The sequence below is a fragment of the Myotis daubentonii genome, chromosome 7 (genome assembly GCF_963259705.1).
Source record: "Myotis daubentonii chromosome 7, mMyoDau2.1, whole genome shotgun sequence".
Classification (NCBI taxonomy): domain Eukaryota; kingdom Metazoa; phylum Chordata; class Mammalia; order Chiroptera; family Vespertilionidae; genus Myotis; species Myotis daubentonii.
The window spans coordinates 43,313,238-43,330,839 of record NC_081846.1 but is presented as its reverse complement, the minus strand read 5'-3'; the positions used below and the strand labels follow the sequence as shown (position 1 = coordinate 43,330,839).

General features: G+C 54.4%; 2 protein-coding genes across 2 annotated transcripts in view; one reads left to right on the top strand and one right to left on the bottom strand.

The window, feature by feature from the left end:
- Positions 1-7,416, bottom strand: part of EVX2 (even-skipped homeobox 2) — an 8,064-nt gene extending 648 nt beyond the window's left edge. The window contains exons 1-4 of the mRNA XM_059704013.1: positions 6,978-7,416; positions 5,143-6,426; positions 3,948-4,225; positions 1-2,665 (exon numbers count right to left, since the gene is read on the bottom strand). The exon at positions 1-2,665 is cut by the window's left edge and continues 648 nt beyond it. Coding sequence (XP_059559996.1) covers positions 1,943-2,665; positions 3,948-4,225; positions 5,143-5,569 — 1,428 coding nt within the window. The 5' untranslated portion in view covers positions 5,570-6,426; positions 6,978-7,416 and the 3' untranslated portion in view covers positions 1-1,942. The remainder of the gene's footprint in view (positions 2,666-3,947; positions 4,226-5,142; positions 6,427-6,977) is intronic.
- A 6,997-nt stretch (positions 7,417-14,413) lies between these two features.
- Positions 14,414-16,709, top strand: HOXD13 (homeobox D13). The gene is made up of 2 exons (XM_059704012.1): positions 14,414-15,340; positions 16,086-16,709. Exons 1-2 carry the CDS (start codon positions 14,566-14,568, stop codon positions 16,334-16,336), a joined length of 1,026 nt encoding a protein of 341 aa, XP_059559995.1. The 5' UTR covers positions 14,414-14,565; the 3' UTR covers positions 16,337-16,709.
- The last annotated feature ends 893 nt before the right edge of the window (positions 16,710-17,602 follow it).

Genomic DNA, 17,602 nt, shown 5'->3' with positions numbered 1-17,602 from the left:
ATAACAAAAATATGTCAGAACACAAATTTGAAATAAATCACAGAAAATAGTGCCAATGGGTATATATGAATGTGTGTGCATATCTCTTACATATGTATATGTTTAAGAGAGCAGATATATATGTATATATATACATACATACATATATACACACACACAAATATGTAGGTAGCATACCTACATTTTAATACACATACCCACTTCACTGGGTCTAAACATGCACTAGCAAGTTATTTTAGGGCTTTAACTCTTCAGAAAAATCTCATTATGTGAGGGGCGAAGTGGCTCTGCGGGGAGCATTATGGAAATATCTGGGCTTGATTTAATGAGGCTGTTCACATTGGTGGAATATCAACTTAACAGAGAAAAGTCTACCCAGGACGTCCAAGGTACCAAAATGAAAATTGGCAATTGAGATGATAAGAACGTGTCTTTCTTCTGCGAAATCACTTCAGGTAACAGAGATAACATTAAATAACATACATTCTATGCACCAAGAACAATGTTTTATGTACCGAGTCTCTTATCCGTCTCTCCTAATGACTTCCCTTAGCGGGTTGTTAGTACTTGACAGCAGGTCTCCGTGCGGGGAACTTTTCTCCAATTCCACATTCAAAGGAGGTCCATCAGAGAGCATGATTGGCAATTTTCGTCATAATCTGCACATTATTAGCATCAAAATTGACGTGGCAGTTAACACTGGTGGGTTTTGATGTGCCTTTCTTCAAGTTCAAGGAAACCCCCTCCAGTAGCCGGAGTTGGCAGAGCGGGTCTCCACAACCCAGCGGCGGCTTTGCAGCGGCGAAGGCGCAATAGACATGCGTGAGAAATATGCCAAGAACCATTTTACCCGAGGAATGAGAAAGCGAAGAACGAAAGGAATGAGGGAGAGAGAGTTCGAACTCAGAAAAGTGTCTAAGGAAATGCTGCAGGAGAACAGCATACATCGAGAGATTCAAGTATTTCCCAGATGAAGTGGAACCCGGTAGCTGAAAAACTGAGCTGAAAACGCTTCTTCCAATACGCCAGGGATCTGTCCATCTCGCCCTCCCCTTCATGCCCCTTTTCTTTCCTGGCCTGGCTGTGGACACCTCATTAGCCATTGCTTTTTGCATAAAATATTCAAGACGCCTCCATCCCAAACCAAAAAAAGAGAAAGTGGCGGTGGGCCGAGAGAGAGGAGGCGAGACGCCACCCCTTCCCACCTCGGCTTTGTCCTTCCTGGGGAGGCGGCCGCAGCCCCGCCGGCCCGGCCCCCGCGCAGTAAACCATCTCACAACACACACCCCCACCGCCGTCCGTGCTGTCCATCTGCCCTCCCGGCCTCTCCTCGGACCTCCCATCCTTCCGCTCTCCTCGGACAGGGCCCCTAACAAGCTCAGGCTGCGAGGAACGCTGCCACCTACCCTCACCCTCGTTTACAGAAAAGCGAGGATGAGCGGGGAAGAGCAGCCGCAGGAACCTGGAGGGTGACTTTCCCTCCCGCACAGAGCACCAGCGCACACCATTCCCCCTCTCTTTGTTGTGGTTCGCCGTCGCTGCCCGCCACGTGGCTCGGCCGAAGAACCCGGACCTCGGGGCTTGCAGCGAGCCCCAGGCCCCAGAGGGGTGGTTTGAGGACGAGGGGGTTGTCTTCGGGGAGACCAAGAGCTCGGGACAGAGGCGGGAAGCAGGCCCTGGGCGGCGGAAAATATACTTAGAGAAGGGGAGGCGGCTGGGGAGCAAATACAAAAATAGAAATAATTTGTGGGGGGACGCCCGCCGGGCTTCGCGCCCGTTCTTTCCCCCCAATTCCTGCAGGTTCCCTTCAGCCTCCCGCGCCGGGGCGCCCCCTGCCGGCAGCTTTAGCGGAGGGCAGCGCGCAGAGGGCACGTGGACGCCCAGAGGGCGCGGGGGGCGTGGAGGGGACTCCTGGGCACGGCCCCCGGTGGCGGCGGCGTAGTTATCTGGTGAGAGGCGCCTCGTCCCTCTGGTCCGGCGGGCTCACGGCCGTCTTGCTCAGCACAGCCGCTGAGTAGGGCAGGAAGCCGCTCTCGGAGCGCGGCGCCGCGGCGCTGCAGCCGAAGTCTGAGCCCCCCGCCGCCCCCGCGCCGCCGCCGCCGCCCCCGCCGCCGCCGCCGCCGCCCCCCCGCGAGCCCAGGGCGGCGGCGGCGGCGGCGGCGGCGGCGGCGGCAGATTGACTGCTGTGGCAACTGAGGCACGAGCAGGGCGCGGAGCCGCCGCTGGGGGGCGCCCCAGCCGCCGCGGCCGAGGAGGCTGCCGCCGCCGCCGCTGCGGCAGCCGCGGCGGCCGAGGCCGCGCTATTGAGCCCCGCGGCGGCCGCGGGCGTCTGGTAGAGGCCCGGGTGGCGGAAGCTGCACAGCAGCTCGGGCCGCGAGTAGGGGTGCGAGAGGGCGCGGAAGGTGTCCAGCGGGCGGATGGAGGTGGCAAAGGGCGAGGAGGCGGCGGCCGCTGCTCCCGAGGCCGCCGCGGCCGCGGCCGCCGCCGTGACGCCCACGTGCGGGTAGTAGTGCAGCGGCACGTGCGAGTGGAAGGGGTAGGGCAGGCTTCCGGTGGCGGCCGCGTGCGTCATCATGTAGGTGTAGAAGCTGGGGTCGGCCGGGTGCGGCCAGGACATGGCCAGGCGCTGCCGCTTATCCTTCATGCGTCGGTTCTGGAACCACACCTGCGGGGAGAGCCGCAGCGCGGCCCGCGTTAGGGAGCGCCCCGCCCCCACCCGCGCCCGCGGCCCGGGCCTCCCCGCCCCTCCGGGGCCTCCGAGAGACCTGGCCTGTTCCCCTCCGACCCGACCCAGCGCCCAGTCCCCTGCCCTCCCCGCTGGGACAGAGCGGGTGGCCCAGTGGACCGCGGGGCACACCCCCCTCTACAAAAAGACTCCCCTACGCTGGGTCCGACTGCTGCAGCCCCTCGGGCTTCTGCTCCCTGACTTTCTGCTGCGTTTTCTCGTCCCAACGCCACCCTCCCACTCCGCCCCACCGCTCGCCGGCACCTGGCGCTCAGCCCCAGCATGTGCACCGCCTGGGCAGGGAGGCCGCGGCTGCAGCTTGGGGAAGAGGCCGCCGCTCCCGGTGCCGAGTCCTCTGAGCTACCGGAGCCTGCCCGTGGGGTCACTGGTTCGGTTTTGATGTTGAAGGGATGATTTTGTTGGGAACATTTGCCTCCAATGAGTGGTGGGAATAACTTCCTCTTAAACTGGGAAGGGGACTTTTCTACGCCCTCGAAACCCGGTTTCTGATGAAGACATCCTCCCCTAACTTCAAGAAAGTCGGAGGAAACCGAAGGGAGATCTCCACACCCCTCCCCTGCCCCGCGGAGTTTCCCGTTTCCTTTTTCCAGAGAGTCGGGTCCTCTGTGAAGTATTCACCAAGTCGCCCAACCTCACGTCTATCTCTCTCTCTCGGTCGTATAATAAAACTAGTCACCTAAAATGTGTAAATAAGGACAAGTTCATTGCGTTGTCTCTCCAGGGGGTTGTCCTTTCCTGTTGCCCCCCGGGGGGAAAAATACTTAGAAATACTTTTTTAAAAAACCCAATCGGTGTTTAAAATACAGTATCATTTTCTCTGTGTTGTAACGATTTCTGTGGGAAATTAATGTCCAAGATCAGAATCAAATGAAAAGTTCCACGTCTGGTTCATACCAGAGGAACAAAACCCAGCCTGCTCCGCCGCCACAGGGGAAGTGGAGCCACGGCCATGGGCACCTGGACCCGGGCGAACGGGCGAACGGGCCAACGTCTGTGGCCTCGGCTCCGCCATTCAGGCCCTTCCCAGGTCAGCCAGGCCCACCAACCCTTCGGATTCGGGAAATAAACATGCCGATTCCTTTGGTGACTCTCCCTCGCGGGTTTTCAGGCCCAGCTAAATCTAGCCCCCCGGAAAGGAGACACAAACATCCACCCAGACACCCCCGGGAGGCCAGAGCCAGGCGCGTGCTGGGACCCGTACCTTGATGGTGGTTTCGGGCAGGTTAAGCGCAGCGGCCAGCTCGCACCGGCGGGGCCGTGACACGTAGTTCTCCCGGTAGAACTCCTTCTCCAGGCGCGCGATCTGTTCGCGGGTGAACGCCGTGCGGTAGCGCCGCACCTGATCGGCACCGGAGCCCGAGCTGCCCAGCGCCGCGCCCCCGCCGCCGCCGCCGCCGCCGCCGCCTCCATGCAGGCTGCCGAGGCCGGAGCCCGACGAGGACGTCGTGGTGCCCCCGGCGGATCCGCTCTCCGCGTACCCTGGCAAACGAACGGCCGATAGCGAAAGAGCCACTGTAGGGCCACGATCCCCTCGCTGGGGCTGCGCGCAGCTGGGGGAAGCCGCGAGAGCCAGGCGAGGAGCTGCCTGAATTGATGGGGTCTGTCATGCTTACAAATTGCTGCCGTTAATGGAATCAATAAAGTTTGGGGAGCACTTCATAACCAAATAATAACAACTCAATTAGGGTGGGTTTTTTAAAAAAAAATAATAATTGGAAATTTTCAACTCTGGGAAAATTGGCCAAGGGAAAATGCCCACATCCAGGCGCAGTTTGGGAAGCTCTGGGTTGGCCATGGTCTGGGGACCACCGGGCAGCTTTCTGTGCGGCCTCTAACCCTTCTTTGACGGTTTTGGGGGGTTGTTTAAAATTTTAAGATTTGAAAGCCAGCAGCCGCTCAAACCGGAACCATGAGGGGGTGGACCTTACTTTTCCACTCTTTTTCTCCCGCTGACCCAAGCGGGTCTCCCAAAGGCGCCCGGCGGCGAGGCTCCCCCCGACTTACTCAGAATGCCCCCTCCACTCGGCCTTGGGAGCTCAGAGCAGAGGAGACCAGTGCAGCCGCTCAGTGCACGCTTCCCTAGCCTAGCGGACTCCGCGGCTGGCTAGGGGTGGGTCGGCGCGCACCAGCTTTAGAGCCGGGCGCAGGAACGTTTTCTCCGGCTCGGGAACCGGGGCAGGCCGTCAGGCGGGCCTGGAGCCTCAGGCCTGCGCCTCTTGGAGACACTCAATGATCAGAGCCCGAGGGCACGGTCTCCCGCAGGCGTCCGGCCCCTGCTAGAGCGGGCGAGCTGCCGCTTGCTGCCGGGGAGAGCAAAGGGGCAAAGTCACGGGGAAGGGCAGGCAGCCGCCCGGGAGGAACAGGGAGGATGGGACTGGAGAGCGCGGCGCGGTTACCTTTGCCATTGTTTTCCTTAAGCGGCGCGGCGCCGAGGCCGCCGGGGGAGCGCAGAGCGGAGCAGCCCACCTCCACGTCGCTGCTCATATCCGCCTCGGCGGCCGCCTCGGAATAATGGCCCGGCTTTTTGCGGCCCTCCGCGGCAGAGGCGATTTCGGAGGAGACGGTGCTTTCGCTGCCTGGGTGCTGCAGGTTGAACAAAGTGTCTATTTCGAATTTGCCCTTGGCAGGGAGGTCTCCCAGAGAGCTGTGCAGGGGGGCGGACGGCAGGCGCGGGCTAAGGCGAGCCGGGTGCTGCGAATTTTCCAGGGCCTCGAGTACAGCATTGCCAGCCGAGTCGGACAAATTGGAGAACCTCTTGCCGGCCGTGGGGCTGTGCAGCCCTCTCTCCATCAGAATCATCTCTTTTCTTATTCTTTCCATCATCTCAGCGTTTTGAAAAATGTCACAGTGGTCCGGCTGTCCCGTCCTAATGATGGGCTGCGCCTAGGGCTAATTCTCATTCAGCCCCAGCGAGCGCCTCTAGATATTATTATCTCTTTTGGAGGGAGGCAGAAAAATTGTGGAATGCCAGAGCGAGGGAATGACTGGTCAAAATGACCCATACATCCTTCCGAGCCCAAGATGTCATTCATCAAAAAGTAGCGCTCGCTCGTCATTAAGGTACGAATGACGCCGTTCGAATAATCATTTATTGTAACAGGTTTATAAGCAAATAAATACACGCTCCTGTCAGTGGGTAATGAAGGCAGCTTCGGAGCAGACAAATAGATCCAGGTAGGAGGCTCGAAAAGACAAGAAGTGAGGAGGAAGGCTCCGGTCCTTTGCCCGTTCAGAGCCGGTTCTGCTCGCCCGGGGGTTTGGCCTCGGGGGTGAAATTGACAGTCTGATTAATAGAGCGCTCCGCGGCACATTTCCCCCTTCATTTAGGGGCATCATTACGCTCTCAGTTTGCTGGGTTGCCCCTTAGGTCCTAATCATGCAGCGCCTTCCTCATTTTTCCTCGGACACAGATACGTGTTAAATAATAGATAATGCTTTGATTTTTCCAGAGTACATCGTCGTAGGGAAGCTTTTTTTTTTTTTTGAACATTTACAATTGGGAGGGGGTGAGGGGTGGACAAGGGGGAGGATGTAGGAAGAGTTGCGTAAGGAGAAGACCTTGCGCTCCTGTCTGGATTACTTATCTTTTGAATTTCAGAACGAAATATGTCTTTTATTTAACAAATAGGACGCCGACTTCTCTCTCTCCCCCACTTCGCTTCAGCCAGGCTGCTCTTCTCCTTCCCAGGAGAGAGAGAGAGAGAGAGAGAGAGAGAGAGAGAGAGAGAGAGAGAGAGAGAGAGAGAGAGAGAGATCTTGTAGACTTTTGAAAGCAGTTTAGTGCTACGTGGCTGGGGAGGTGCGCTGGGCCCGCGCCTCCAAACGGAAATCATTAGGTCCTCTCTGATTTTTAACACCGTTTGCAGAGTGAGTTCTGAACTTGAAGTCCCAGGTTTTTTGCTTTTATAATCTTGCTGATGGATAGGCTTCGCGCCTACGGGTTTTCCCTGGGGGAAATGAACTCTGCTGGACGATTTCATAGCAGAATCCGACAGCTAACTTAAAACGCAGTCGCGATTTACAGAGCCATATGGGCCGCCCCAAATCCACTTTTTATGTTGCCAGCTTTCCCCTTCCCTCTTCAGATCAAATTGTTTGTGGCTAAGTTGCCTGGTCTCGAGGTCAAACGGGGCCAAGAAGAGGGCCTTTCCCCCACACCGTCCCGCTGCCCTCTCTTCCCTACTCAGCTCTCCTTTTCTCCTTCCTCCCTCCCCCCACCCCGGCCCCTTACCTGCCGCCCCGGGTATTCCCCGCGCTGCCTCCCGGCGCGGAGAGTCGCGGGCCAGCCTTGCTGCTGCTCCTCGCCGCCTGGGCTCGGCGGCTGAGCCTCTTGGCGATGACTTTGATGGTCATAACGACGCCGGCGGCAACCATTTTTACGAAGATCAATCTTTACTCAAGGCCCTTGCACGGCTCCTCCCGCGCTTACACCCCACCCTGCCCGGACCCCAGATGCACTGTGCGGGTCCGCCCGCCAGCAGCCCACAGGGAGAGAGACCCACGGCCAAGGCGGGGTGAGCGAGGACAGGGATGGGGCGCCGAGGTCAGCCTGCGCGCTTCCGAAGAGGCCGAAAGACCCGGGCAGTCTGGGCGCCGGGCGCGGGTCCTGCGTCCCCGCCTCAGCACCAACCCATACCCCAACCCAGGCCCCCCCTTTCCTCCCTGCCGCCACACCCAGCACATCGGGGTGTGCGAGGGGCAAATCCGGGATCTATTTGTCCATCTCTGTGTTGGCGCTTTCCTTTTAACCTTGGCCCCGTTGGGGGCGCGTCAGGAATGTAAGGGGAGGCGAGGTGTGAAGTATATTTATATACATTTATATACGTAGTCAATGCCAAAAGTTTCTCTCCTTTCCCCTTGGCGCCAACTTACTGCAACGACGCGAGCCTTGCTTAGAAAATCAATTCCACCTCTTTAAGGAAATAAATGGAGTTCTCCCCCAAGGTGAGAACTGGAAAGCTGGATAGGCGTTGTGGCTGGGGAGGTCGGGGTGGGGGGACGCGGAGCAGACTTGGGGTATTCAGAGGACTTGACTCGAAGGCACCTCCGCCCCTGCCCCAGAGGCCGCCCGGCTCAGAAAACTGCCAGCCCTTCCCAGCCGGCGTTCCGGGTCAGGGCTCAGCCTCGCCGGGGCCCCCACCTCTCCCTCCCTGCTCCCCAGTCCGATCGCCCAGCTCCACTACTCCGGGCTGGCCGTGCCCAGCGGAGGGGAGGAGGGGAGTCGCTGAGCAGGAAACTGGAAAGGGTACCCCTTTCCCAGGCCCACTTGCTTTGGGGACTAAATGGGACACCTCAGTCCAGGCTCGGGTTCGTGGTGGGGACGGGGGACCAAGGGCCTGGCTGGGAGAGGAGGAGGACAGATGCGAATGGGGGGGACGGAGAGGGGGGGACGGTCGGGCGGAGGCGCGACCAGGGCGGAAATCGCGGATGCCTTTATTGCTGTCGTTTGGCGCCCCCATCTGTTTTCCTCGAGGTTTTGGCGGCTGTGAGCCGCTTTCAATCCCAGAAGCCACGGCTGAGTTGTGCGATGCGTACCCTGACCCTTCTACCTGCCCCCAGCCAGCGGGTCCCCCACTGCCTCCCGTCCTCTGGGACCCCTCACCTCAGGGCCCAATGTCTGCGCCAAACCTACCTCGGTCTATTGAAAAAGGGGAAACACCATTTCGCGGGCACACTTTGGTTCATTAGGGTTCTGAAAACTCTATCGCACTTTTTTTAAAAAAAATATGTATTTTATTGATTTTTTACAGAGAGGAAGGGAGAGGGATAGAGAGTTAGAAACATCGATCAGCTGCCCCCTGCACACTCCCCACTGGGGATGTGCCCGCAACCAAGGTACATGCCCTTGACCGGAATCGAACCCGGGACCCTTGAGTCCGCAGGCCGACGCTCTATCCGCTGAGCCAACCCGGTCAGGGATCTATCGCACCTTTTAAATAACACTAACATTTTGCATTTCGGCCCGTGCATTATGACAAGTACGTGTCAGGGACACTGCTCACCGTGGAAGGCGCCTATTATTTTTCACTAAACTGCGTTTAGCAGACAAGGTTTCACAGGAGGCAGTGAAGATTCCTTTACAATGTTTCATGCCCCTTCGTTTATTTAGATTCCACACCCACAAGTAATAGTAAATATTGGCTAACTTCTAGGTAGCTTTTACTCTGAAAGCACAAGTGCTTTTTACATCTATCATCTCCCCTACACCTCACAGCAACTCTAGAAATCAACTGTGTTATTACCCCTTTCTCAGAGGTGAGAAGCCTTCCGCACAGAGGGTGGGGGATTTGCTCCTGATGTGAACTTACCTTGGATAATATCCACGTTATAAGGTATACAAACTCTGGGCGGCGTTTTTTGGTTGGGTTTCTCGTTTTGCATGTATCTCCTTTAAATCCAGGCCTACCTCCCAGACGTTGAGCCTGTGTATGCAGGGTAGGTAGTGAGAAGATTAACATTCTGTTGGCGTTTGTTAATGAAATGCCCAACCCTTGCACTCCTCCCAGAAAATCGGCTGAAACTGGAAGTGGGCTTTGTCAAGTGTCCCCACTTTTTAAAGACATAACTTTAGGGCTATCACAGCCTCCTATCAAGGTACAGGCCTCAATAAAACAAGACAAGGATCCACCCCATGTCCTCACGCTTTGACAGGAACTTTTAATGCCCATTGAGGGTGAGGGTGCAGAAAGGATTTTCTCCAAATGGATTGAAAAGCAATTTTTGCTCAAAAGGAGGAAAGAGGCCTAATTTGAGGGACGGGTAGGCCTTCAGACCAAATATTTGTTTCTTGCGGAGCGGCAGGTTCTCCACTTTGGGTCGATTGAAGATAATAAAAACTTGTCCGTGCTGCTGGAGAAGAGGGGAGGGCACCCCCCCCCCCCACCACGGGGCACAAATCCCACCGCCGCTTTGGGCTGCAAGCTCGCTGGGCGCGGGATGTGAGGGAGCAGCTGTCTGGGTAGAGCCTGAGCTGCGAACCCCGGCACCTTTTCCTTAGGCTGAGCGAGTTCCCCACGGCTTGGAGGTTTCTTGGAGGTTTCGGTTTATGAGGGAAGACGCTGGTTTGGGGAATCCAGGCCTGACTCGGACTGGCAACTTTTTGCGGCCATCCCTGGCAAGTCAGCCTTGACTTTCTGCCTCTCTCGGGTCTTTCTGGCTGCTTCTATTTTCCTCCTTCTTCCCCCTAGAATCCCGCACCCCACCTGAGGGGAGGATGGAGGAGTACTTTCTCCATGAACTCTGGGGCTACCTAGGCACACTGCCTGTCTGAAACTTGTGCGCCCGGAGACGTGACAGGAAAACTTGCAGGGACATCTAGCGCCAGGCCTGGGGAACTGCGCGCCGCCGGTCCGGGAAGCGAAGCCTGACCGCTTGTCCCTTCTCCTCCCTCCCTGCGCCCCCCAACTCCACCTCACCCCGCGCCCCTTGGTCCTCAGGCATTTCCCTAACCTTCATCCCGCGGGGTGCCGCTGACCACACCACACGTGCATTTCTGGTAGACAGCGGAATGGGGGAGGGGGAGGAAAAAGGAGAGGGGGGGGGAGAGAGAGAGAGAGAGAGAGAGAGAGAGAGAGAGAGATTGATTCTCTGTCATCCAAAAGGGCCGACAGAGTTTGCACTTTCTGGACTCCAGTTAACAATAATGTTGCTAGACAAGTGTGTTCCTAGGACAATCCCACACCTGGAGATGTGGACAAAGCAGCAGAAAATTGCTGCAGTCCCAGCTTTTGTCTTGCCAAAAAAGCAAAAGTAACCCAGGTTCCCAATTCTGGTCCCACCCTCTGGCGCCCCCTCCTCAAGGAGGTTAGTGCTTCTCGGAGAGGGATGGTGCTCCCAGAGTTTAACTCCCACAGGAAATGGAGGGTTCTCTCCGTCCCCAAGAGGGCCAGCTGCCCTGTGGGAGGCAAACCTGGTCTCACCAAAATGTGCTTTGGGTTTGGAGGGGGTTTTCTTAGTTGCAAACAATTTACATTAAATAAATTCTAATTCCGTTGTTAAATCCAAATGGAATACTTCTCAGATCTAAAAAGTGCTCAACGCAGGATTCCACTGTCTGGCTTTTGCTAGAGACCCTTTTCTTCACCCTTGGTTTGTTGTTGTTGTTGTTTAAATTCCTTTGGATATTTCCAGCCTGAGTGAAACTGGGTATTGTCTGCAGAGGGAAAATTAGTTCCAAAGTTGTCAGGGCACAGACTTGGTTAAGAACACTGTCCAGCCACACTCACTGGGTTTAAGACTTTACGTTGGAATTAAGACTCTGTTTCTACACTGAATTTTTGGCATCTTACAAGTTAATTAGGAGGGTGTCCCACTCTGACAGGACTTGATCATTGTTGCCCTAGCGCTAATGGTCGCAGATTATGTGGTTAATCGATAGCTCACTGCTGTCGTGGCAAGCAGAGGAACTTACGTTTGTCCATAAATCTAAATCACAGCCTGCACCTACCTGTCCCCACCCAAGGACAGGGACACGGTTTGAAAGATCATCTACAAGGAGGAAAAAAAAGAATGCTACTTCAATATTTCAGAACATGACTTATTCCCAAAAAGGGTGTTTGTGGAAGGAAAAAAGGAAAGGGAGTAAGTGATGAGAGGAGAGGGCAGAGTTGACCCGACTTTTTCTCTCCCTGGCAGAGTGGGACTTTGGACAATGAGGGGCTACTCCGAGTTTCTCCCCAAAATCAGGAAAAGTGGCAACACTGATTTCACTGAATAACACATCAGTGTTTGGACACATTTATGGCCACAAAAGATTTTCATTTAACAAAGACTATTTATTTCTGTTGTTAAAGCCCCAACTAATACACCCACACACAGTCTGTACTCCTGGCCAGTTTAAGAAAATTATTCCTATTAACTTTAAACCTGAGATCAGCTTGGACATAGCTAAATGAAATGTTTCTGCAAATTCAGCCTCAAAATTCCTTCCCTAACTACCACCCCCTGCTTGTAAACTCTGTGTCTTATTGGTTCATAAAAAGAGCAGCCCTGACTTGGTCTGGTACTCAACCACAGCCCTATAATCCAATAGCAGCAGCTGACCTGGGGTGCTGGGTTTAGGGGCCCTCGTAGGGTCCAGTCAGAGACACTTGCCGGTGGGGAATGCCTCTCCTAGGATGTAAGGCTACACTGGAGGCAAGGGCAGTAGTAGCAGGATAGTGAGAGGCAATGCTCTTTATTGTTCAAAGTCTCCCTGGTCTCTGAACACTCTCAAGATTCGTCAGAGAAACCCCAAGTCCTGCAGGAGACCCAGAGGGCAACTGGAGGCAGGGCCACCATTGAGAACTGTCTTTCAACCAGGGCATTCATCCAGACTTTCTTTCCAGTCCTGCAGAGCTTAACTTGCTGCATAGGAAATTCAGCCAAAAGTGAAGTGTGGTCTGAAAACAGCCAACCTTGACAAGTTCTTGCTTCCTATTTTAATATCACTTTCTTCATTCTTTAGCATATAATCAGTTTTTAAGAGGTATTTGTCAGATAGAAAATCACACAGATGTCCCAGAGTACAAAATCACGGATATTTAGTCTTAAGAGACTGAAAGTTCATTGGTTCCAATTATGTCTTAGAAATATTTCAACAAATTTGTGTGTGTGGTTTTTTTGTTTTGTTTTTTGTTTTTTTGAGGTCACAGAAAACAATTCTAAGTATCTTTGTCTTCTCTCTCTCTGAGAAAAAAAGAAAGGGAGACAAAGGGGAAAGTAAGAGTATTTCAGAATAGCATCCCAAGATTGGTTTGTTGGGTAAAGAGAACCTAGCCATACTCTTCTAAAAAGTCAGTCACTGTCACCTAACCCTGACTGGCATTTTCTTTAACGCCGGTGCAGCTTCCATTGCTAACTTTTGCATTCTCTCTAAATAGTTTTCATCAGCAAATTCCTATTCCCTATGATTTTTTGCAAAGGCTTAGGCTCCTCCTGTCCCAATTTGATCAAGAACATGTCCAGGACTTCAAAAAGGTCAAATTCCCCCGCTTTTCCTTCCCAGCACCCCTCTCATAACTTTCCCCTTTATTTGAGCCTTTTATGGTTACTGGGTTTTGCGTGTCAACACTCCCAACACCAGCAGCCCACCCTGCAGTGCCAGGCCAGGCCCAGGAGGGCTCTCTTACTCTGCCCCAGTAAAAGGCCCCTGCTCTGGTATTCTGCCCGGTCCAGATTCTGTCTGGGATCCAGGAACAGCAGGTCTAGGTGACAGGCTGGCTTCACCAATCACAGGCTCAGGGGAGTGATTTTCTTGGAGATGGGCTGGCCTGGGGAGTTGATACTAAGAACTCAAATGGACTCATTCGGAGGGCTCCTACACCCACCCCAGAATCCTCAGCTATTTGCATGTCTGTCCTAAAGTGGAACCTTAGAGTCACTGAAAGACTCACTGTTAATGATTGAGATGGAGGAGGGTGGACTGGGGCTCAATGGCTGAAGACTGGCACAAAGGGATGAAGAGGGGTCAGGGCTGTGATTCCTGGCACACTCGCAGGGCTGCCGGCAGCCCACTCTAACCCCTCGAAGTCAGAACCAGTTGCTCTGGGCTGCTTCTATCACCAGCCCCAACTTTGCTTGGGGGGCGGGGGGTGGGGGAACACACCCGCCTTCTTAATTTGCCCCTCTTAGGTCTCTGCAGTTGGCAGCTAGGAAAAGAAAGCGAAACAAAGGTTCCTGGGAAAGTGAAGTTTTCAATTAATTGGTGTGAGTGACGGGAGGGGGCGGCGCGGGGACGGGGGCGGGGGGGGGGGGGGCGGTGGCTGCAAAATGCCAGAGACCGGTTGGCTGCAGGCGAGGCGCTTAACTTTTGCGCCCGGCGGCAAAGTGGCGTTCGCCTGGAGCCCTCAATTAAAAGTTGTGGGGGAGGCTGCGCCAGGCCTGGGGAGTCCAGCTCGGGAGATGACTCCCGGCTGGCCCGAGTGTAGCGGCGAATAGCGAGGACCAGGCACGGACTTTTCTCGCTGGGGCAGATCGTGTGCTGGACTTATTTGTAAGTCTCTGCGTTTGGCTCCATGGGCGCTTTGTGAGCGTTTCCAGGCGGACAACGTGTATAAGTAGAGTCTGCTCCAATCGGTCTTAATTCGGAGGGTCCGCTGAGATCATATGCGTGAAACGCCTTTGCCCCCCTAGCAAGGTTGTGAACATTAGCTCTCTCGGGTTTAGGGTCTAGGTCCGCGAATCCGAGTGATTAAGCAACAGGATGAAAAGCCGGTCTGTTTTCACACCATTCTGACCATCTCTGTCGTTCCCCTTCGTTTAGTTGTGCAGCTCGGGAGCCAAGGAGAGGTGGCAAAAGCAGCCTCAGCGGAGACGAGGCGCAGGCCTCAGAGCCCGCCTCAGTCGCAAACAGGGCCTAGGACGGTTGGTCGCGCAATCAGCTCGTGGGGGTGGCTGCGGCGCAAACGCCAGGGTCCCCGGGAGGGCGGGAAGGAGAGGTGGGCTGCTCAAGGGGCTGGGGAGGGGTGGGGGCCGGGGTGGGTGGGTCCAGAGGGGCGCGGGCCTGGAGCCAGGCTCTCCCGCGCCCCCACCCTCACGTGGCCCCGTGCAGCCAATGGCACGGCCCCGAGCTGGAGCCCTCGGGGAGGGAGGCGGCCCCCCGACCGTCCCAGGCCCCCTCCCAACCTGAACTTCGTTTTTATAAACGTCCCGCGATGAGCTAACCTGTTGGAGGGCGGGCAGGCGGGCGGGAGGCGGGAGGCTTGCAGTGGGAGAGAGGGCGAGAGGAAGAGGGCGGGAGCGCGAGAACGAGAGAGAAAGGAGAGGAGGGAGGAGGCGCGCTGCGCCATGGTGTCCTGCGCGGGGCCGGGGCCAGGGCCAGGGCCGGGCCAGGCCGGGCCATGAGCCGCGCCGGGAGCTGGGACATGGACGGGTTGCGGGCAGACGGCGGGGCCGCCGGGGCGGCCCCGGCCTCCTCTTCCTCCTCCTCCTCCGTGGCGGCAGCGGCGCCCGGCCAGTGTCGCGGCTTCCTCTCGGCGCCAGTGTTCGCCGGGACGCACTCCGGGCGCGCGGCGGCGGCGGCGGCGGCAGCGGCTGCTGCGGCGGCGGCGGCGTCTGGCTTCGCCTACCCTGGGACCTCTGAGCGCGCGGGCTCCGCCTCGTCGTCGTCCTCTTCGGCTGTGGTCTCAGCGCGCCCGGAGGCTCCCTCGGCCAAAGAGTGCCCTGCGCCCGGGGCGGCCGCTGCAGCGCCCCCGGGCGCCCCGGCTCTGGGCTACGGCTACCACTTCGGCAACGGCTACTATAGCTGCCGCATGTCGCACGGCATGGGCTTACAGCAGAATGCTCTCAAGTCGTCGCCGCACTCCTCGCTGGGAGGATTCCCGGTGGAGAAGTACATGGACGTGTCGGGCCTGGCAAGCAGCAGCGTACCGGCCAACGAGGTGCCGGCGCGAGCCAAGGAGGTGTCCTTCTACCAGGGCTACACGAGCCCCTACCAGCACGTGCCTGGCTACATCGACATGGTGTCTACCTTCGGCTCCGGGGAGCCTCGGCACGAGGCGTACATCTCCATGGAGGGCTACCAGTCCTGGACGCTGGCCAACGGGTGGAACAGCCAGGTGTACTGCGCCAAGGACCAGCCACAGGGCTCCCACTTTTGGAAATCATCCTTTCCAGGTAAGGACGCTGGGGGAGCAGGGGGCATGGAGGGAGGACAGGAGGGAGGGAAAGAAGGAAAAGAAAGGACTTGGAGTGCATGCCCCTACTTGGGAGTGGGCGCCTGTCCTTGCCCAACCAGGGTTAACCCAGTTAGTGTGAAATCTGTAAATTCCTCCTTGGATTTAAACTCTCTCACAACCCTTTTCATTTTATGTACGGATACAGGCCTTTTTTTCTCTCCTAAAGTTGAACGTCTTTGCGTGCCCTTTGCCCAGTCGGGGCCGCGGTTCCCCTTCCCCAAAGAGGTGTCACAGAGTTGCGCCCTACTTTTCAAGGACATGAATGCCCCAGAGTAACCACTAAAGCTCACAAGTTTCAAACACAGGAACACAAGAAATCGAAGCCTGGACAAACAGCCTGCATTTTTTTTAAAAGTCAGCGTATGGTTTGTATGTGCGTAACCGGTATTTGCTGAAACTGTCCTTATGAACATCCCCAATAACCACGCCATAAAAAAAACTCAGGCTTGTTAAGATGCCGGTTTGAGAAACCATGAAGATCCATCAAATAGGCCTTCACTTTGAAGTGTAAATAATCTTTCTTTAATAACATGTAAATAATGTCTGTGTAAATAATAATAAAATGTAAACAGCCTGGCTTTCTTTAGTCCCTTTAGCCCCTCCAAACATATACACACACAGTCCCCAACTAGGTACTGTAGATATTCTGGTCTAATTTTTCCCGTGCTATTTTTTTATACCAGGGGATGTGGGTCTAAATCAGCCAGACATGTGTGTCTACCGTCGTGGGAGGAAGAAGAGGGTGCCCTACACCAAACTGCAGCTCAAAGAACTGGAGAACGAGTATGCCATTAACAAGTTCATTAACAAGGACAAGAGGCGGCGGATCTCGGCTGCCACGAACCTATCCGAAAGACAAGTGACCATTTGGTTTCAGAACCGGAGAGTGAAAGACAAGAAAATCGTCTCCAAGCTCAAAGATACTGTTTCCTGATGTGGGCCAGATTGGCCACAGAGCGTTTAAATGCTTTCCGCTGTCTCCAAAAGACCTTTGGAAAGACTTGAATATGTATTTAATTCCCTTCACCCCCCTGCCAGTAATGGCACATTTTGTGAATTGTTGTTCTCTCTTCCCCTTATCTTGCTCTAAACTTTTTGCTATCCAACCTGACTTTGTAGTTCTGTTTCTGTTTCTTACTTGTTTATTATTGATTTTGTTCTTTTCTAGGTTTGTTTTTTATGACTTTTTAATGTTCTGTTTCTCCCCCAGGCCAGTATAAAGGACTTGAAGTATTTTTGAGTACCCTTCCCCACCCCAATGAATTTCAGAAGTGCCATTCTGATTTTAGGGATTTATTTTTTTTAAATCACTTTAAATGCCTGTTTCCAGCACTGATTATCTTCATAATCCATTAGGGCAAAAAGTTTGTTGTCATTCATATCCTGTGACTGGGTAATTGAATAATTACCTCTCAGCAATTGCCCTGAAGCAAGTGAAAACAGCTCTGGGCAGGCAGTGCTCTAGGGTCACTGGGAATGTCTAAAGAGAGGAGGCTGGAGATACTGTGATGGCTTTAAAAGCCACCTTATTAAATAGAGTTTGTATTGATATTGGGATGAAGACAATCTATTCGACTTTGGGTCTCTCACTTGCTGTTGTAGTTGTATGTGTTTAATACACCTTGTAGACATGTGCTTTGATAATCTTTAATTTGAAAATAATGTGTCCTCGTGGATGACTTTATTACTCCGGCTCTAGATGCAAATATTTCAATGGCTGCAATTGTCAGAGGTATCTAAATGTGGATGACCTAAATGCAACCCTCTCCTTGGCTTCCAGTCTATGGGACTAGAATTGAGGCCATTTCCTCCATCCCCAGAAAAAAAAAAAAGGCTAAATTAATATGACCATGAGTGGGAATTTTTACCCAGAACCCACTGAAGAATTTGACTATTTGAACAAATGTATTGGGCCTCTCTCAGAGCTATAAAACATCTAACAAATGCAAAAATTGTGGAGCTCTAAGGTTCAAGAAGAAGAAGAAAAAAAGATGTTTCTGAAAGTGATAACTACTTTTAAAGTGCTGCATATTTATGTGACTGAGAGATTATTTTTGTAGATGAAATGTCTGTGAGCTGGGATACATGAGCAGTGCTTCAGGCATTTAAATATCACTTTTTACTCCTAGGGAGATGAAAATAAACAGAACTCTCTTATTTCCTCTGAGTCTTTATACATTTGTTTTCTTTCCCAAGCTTA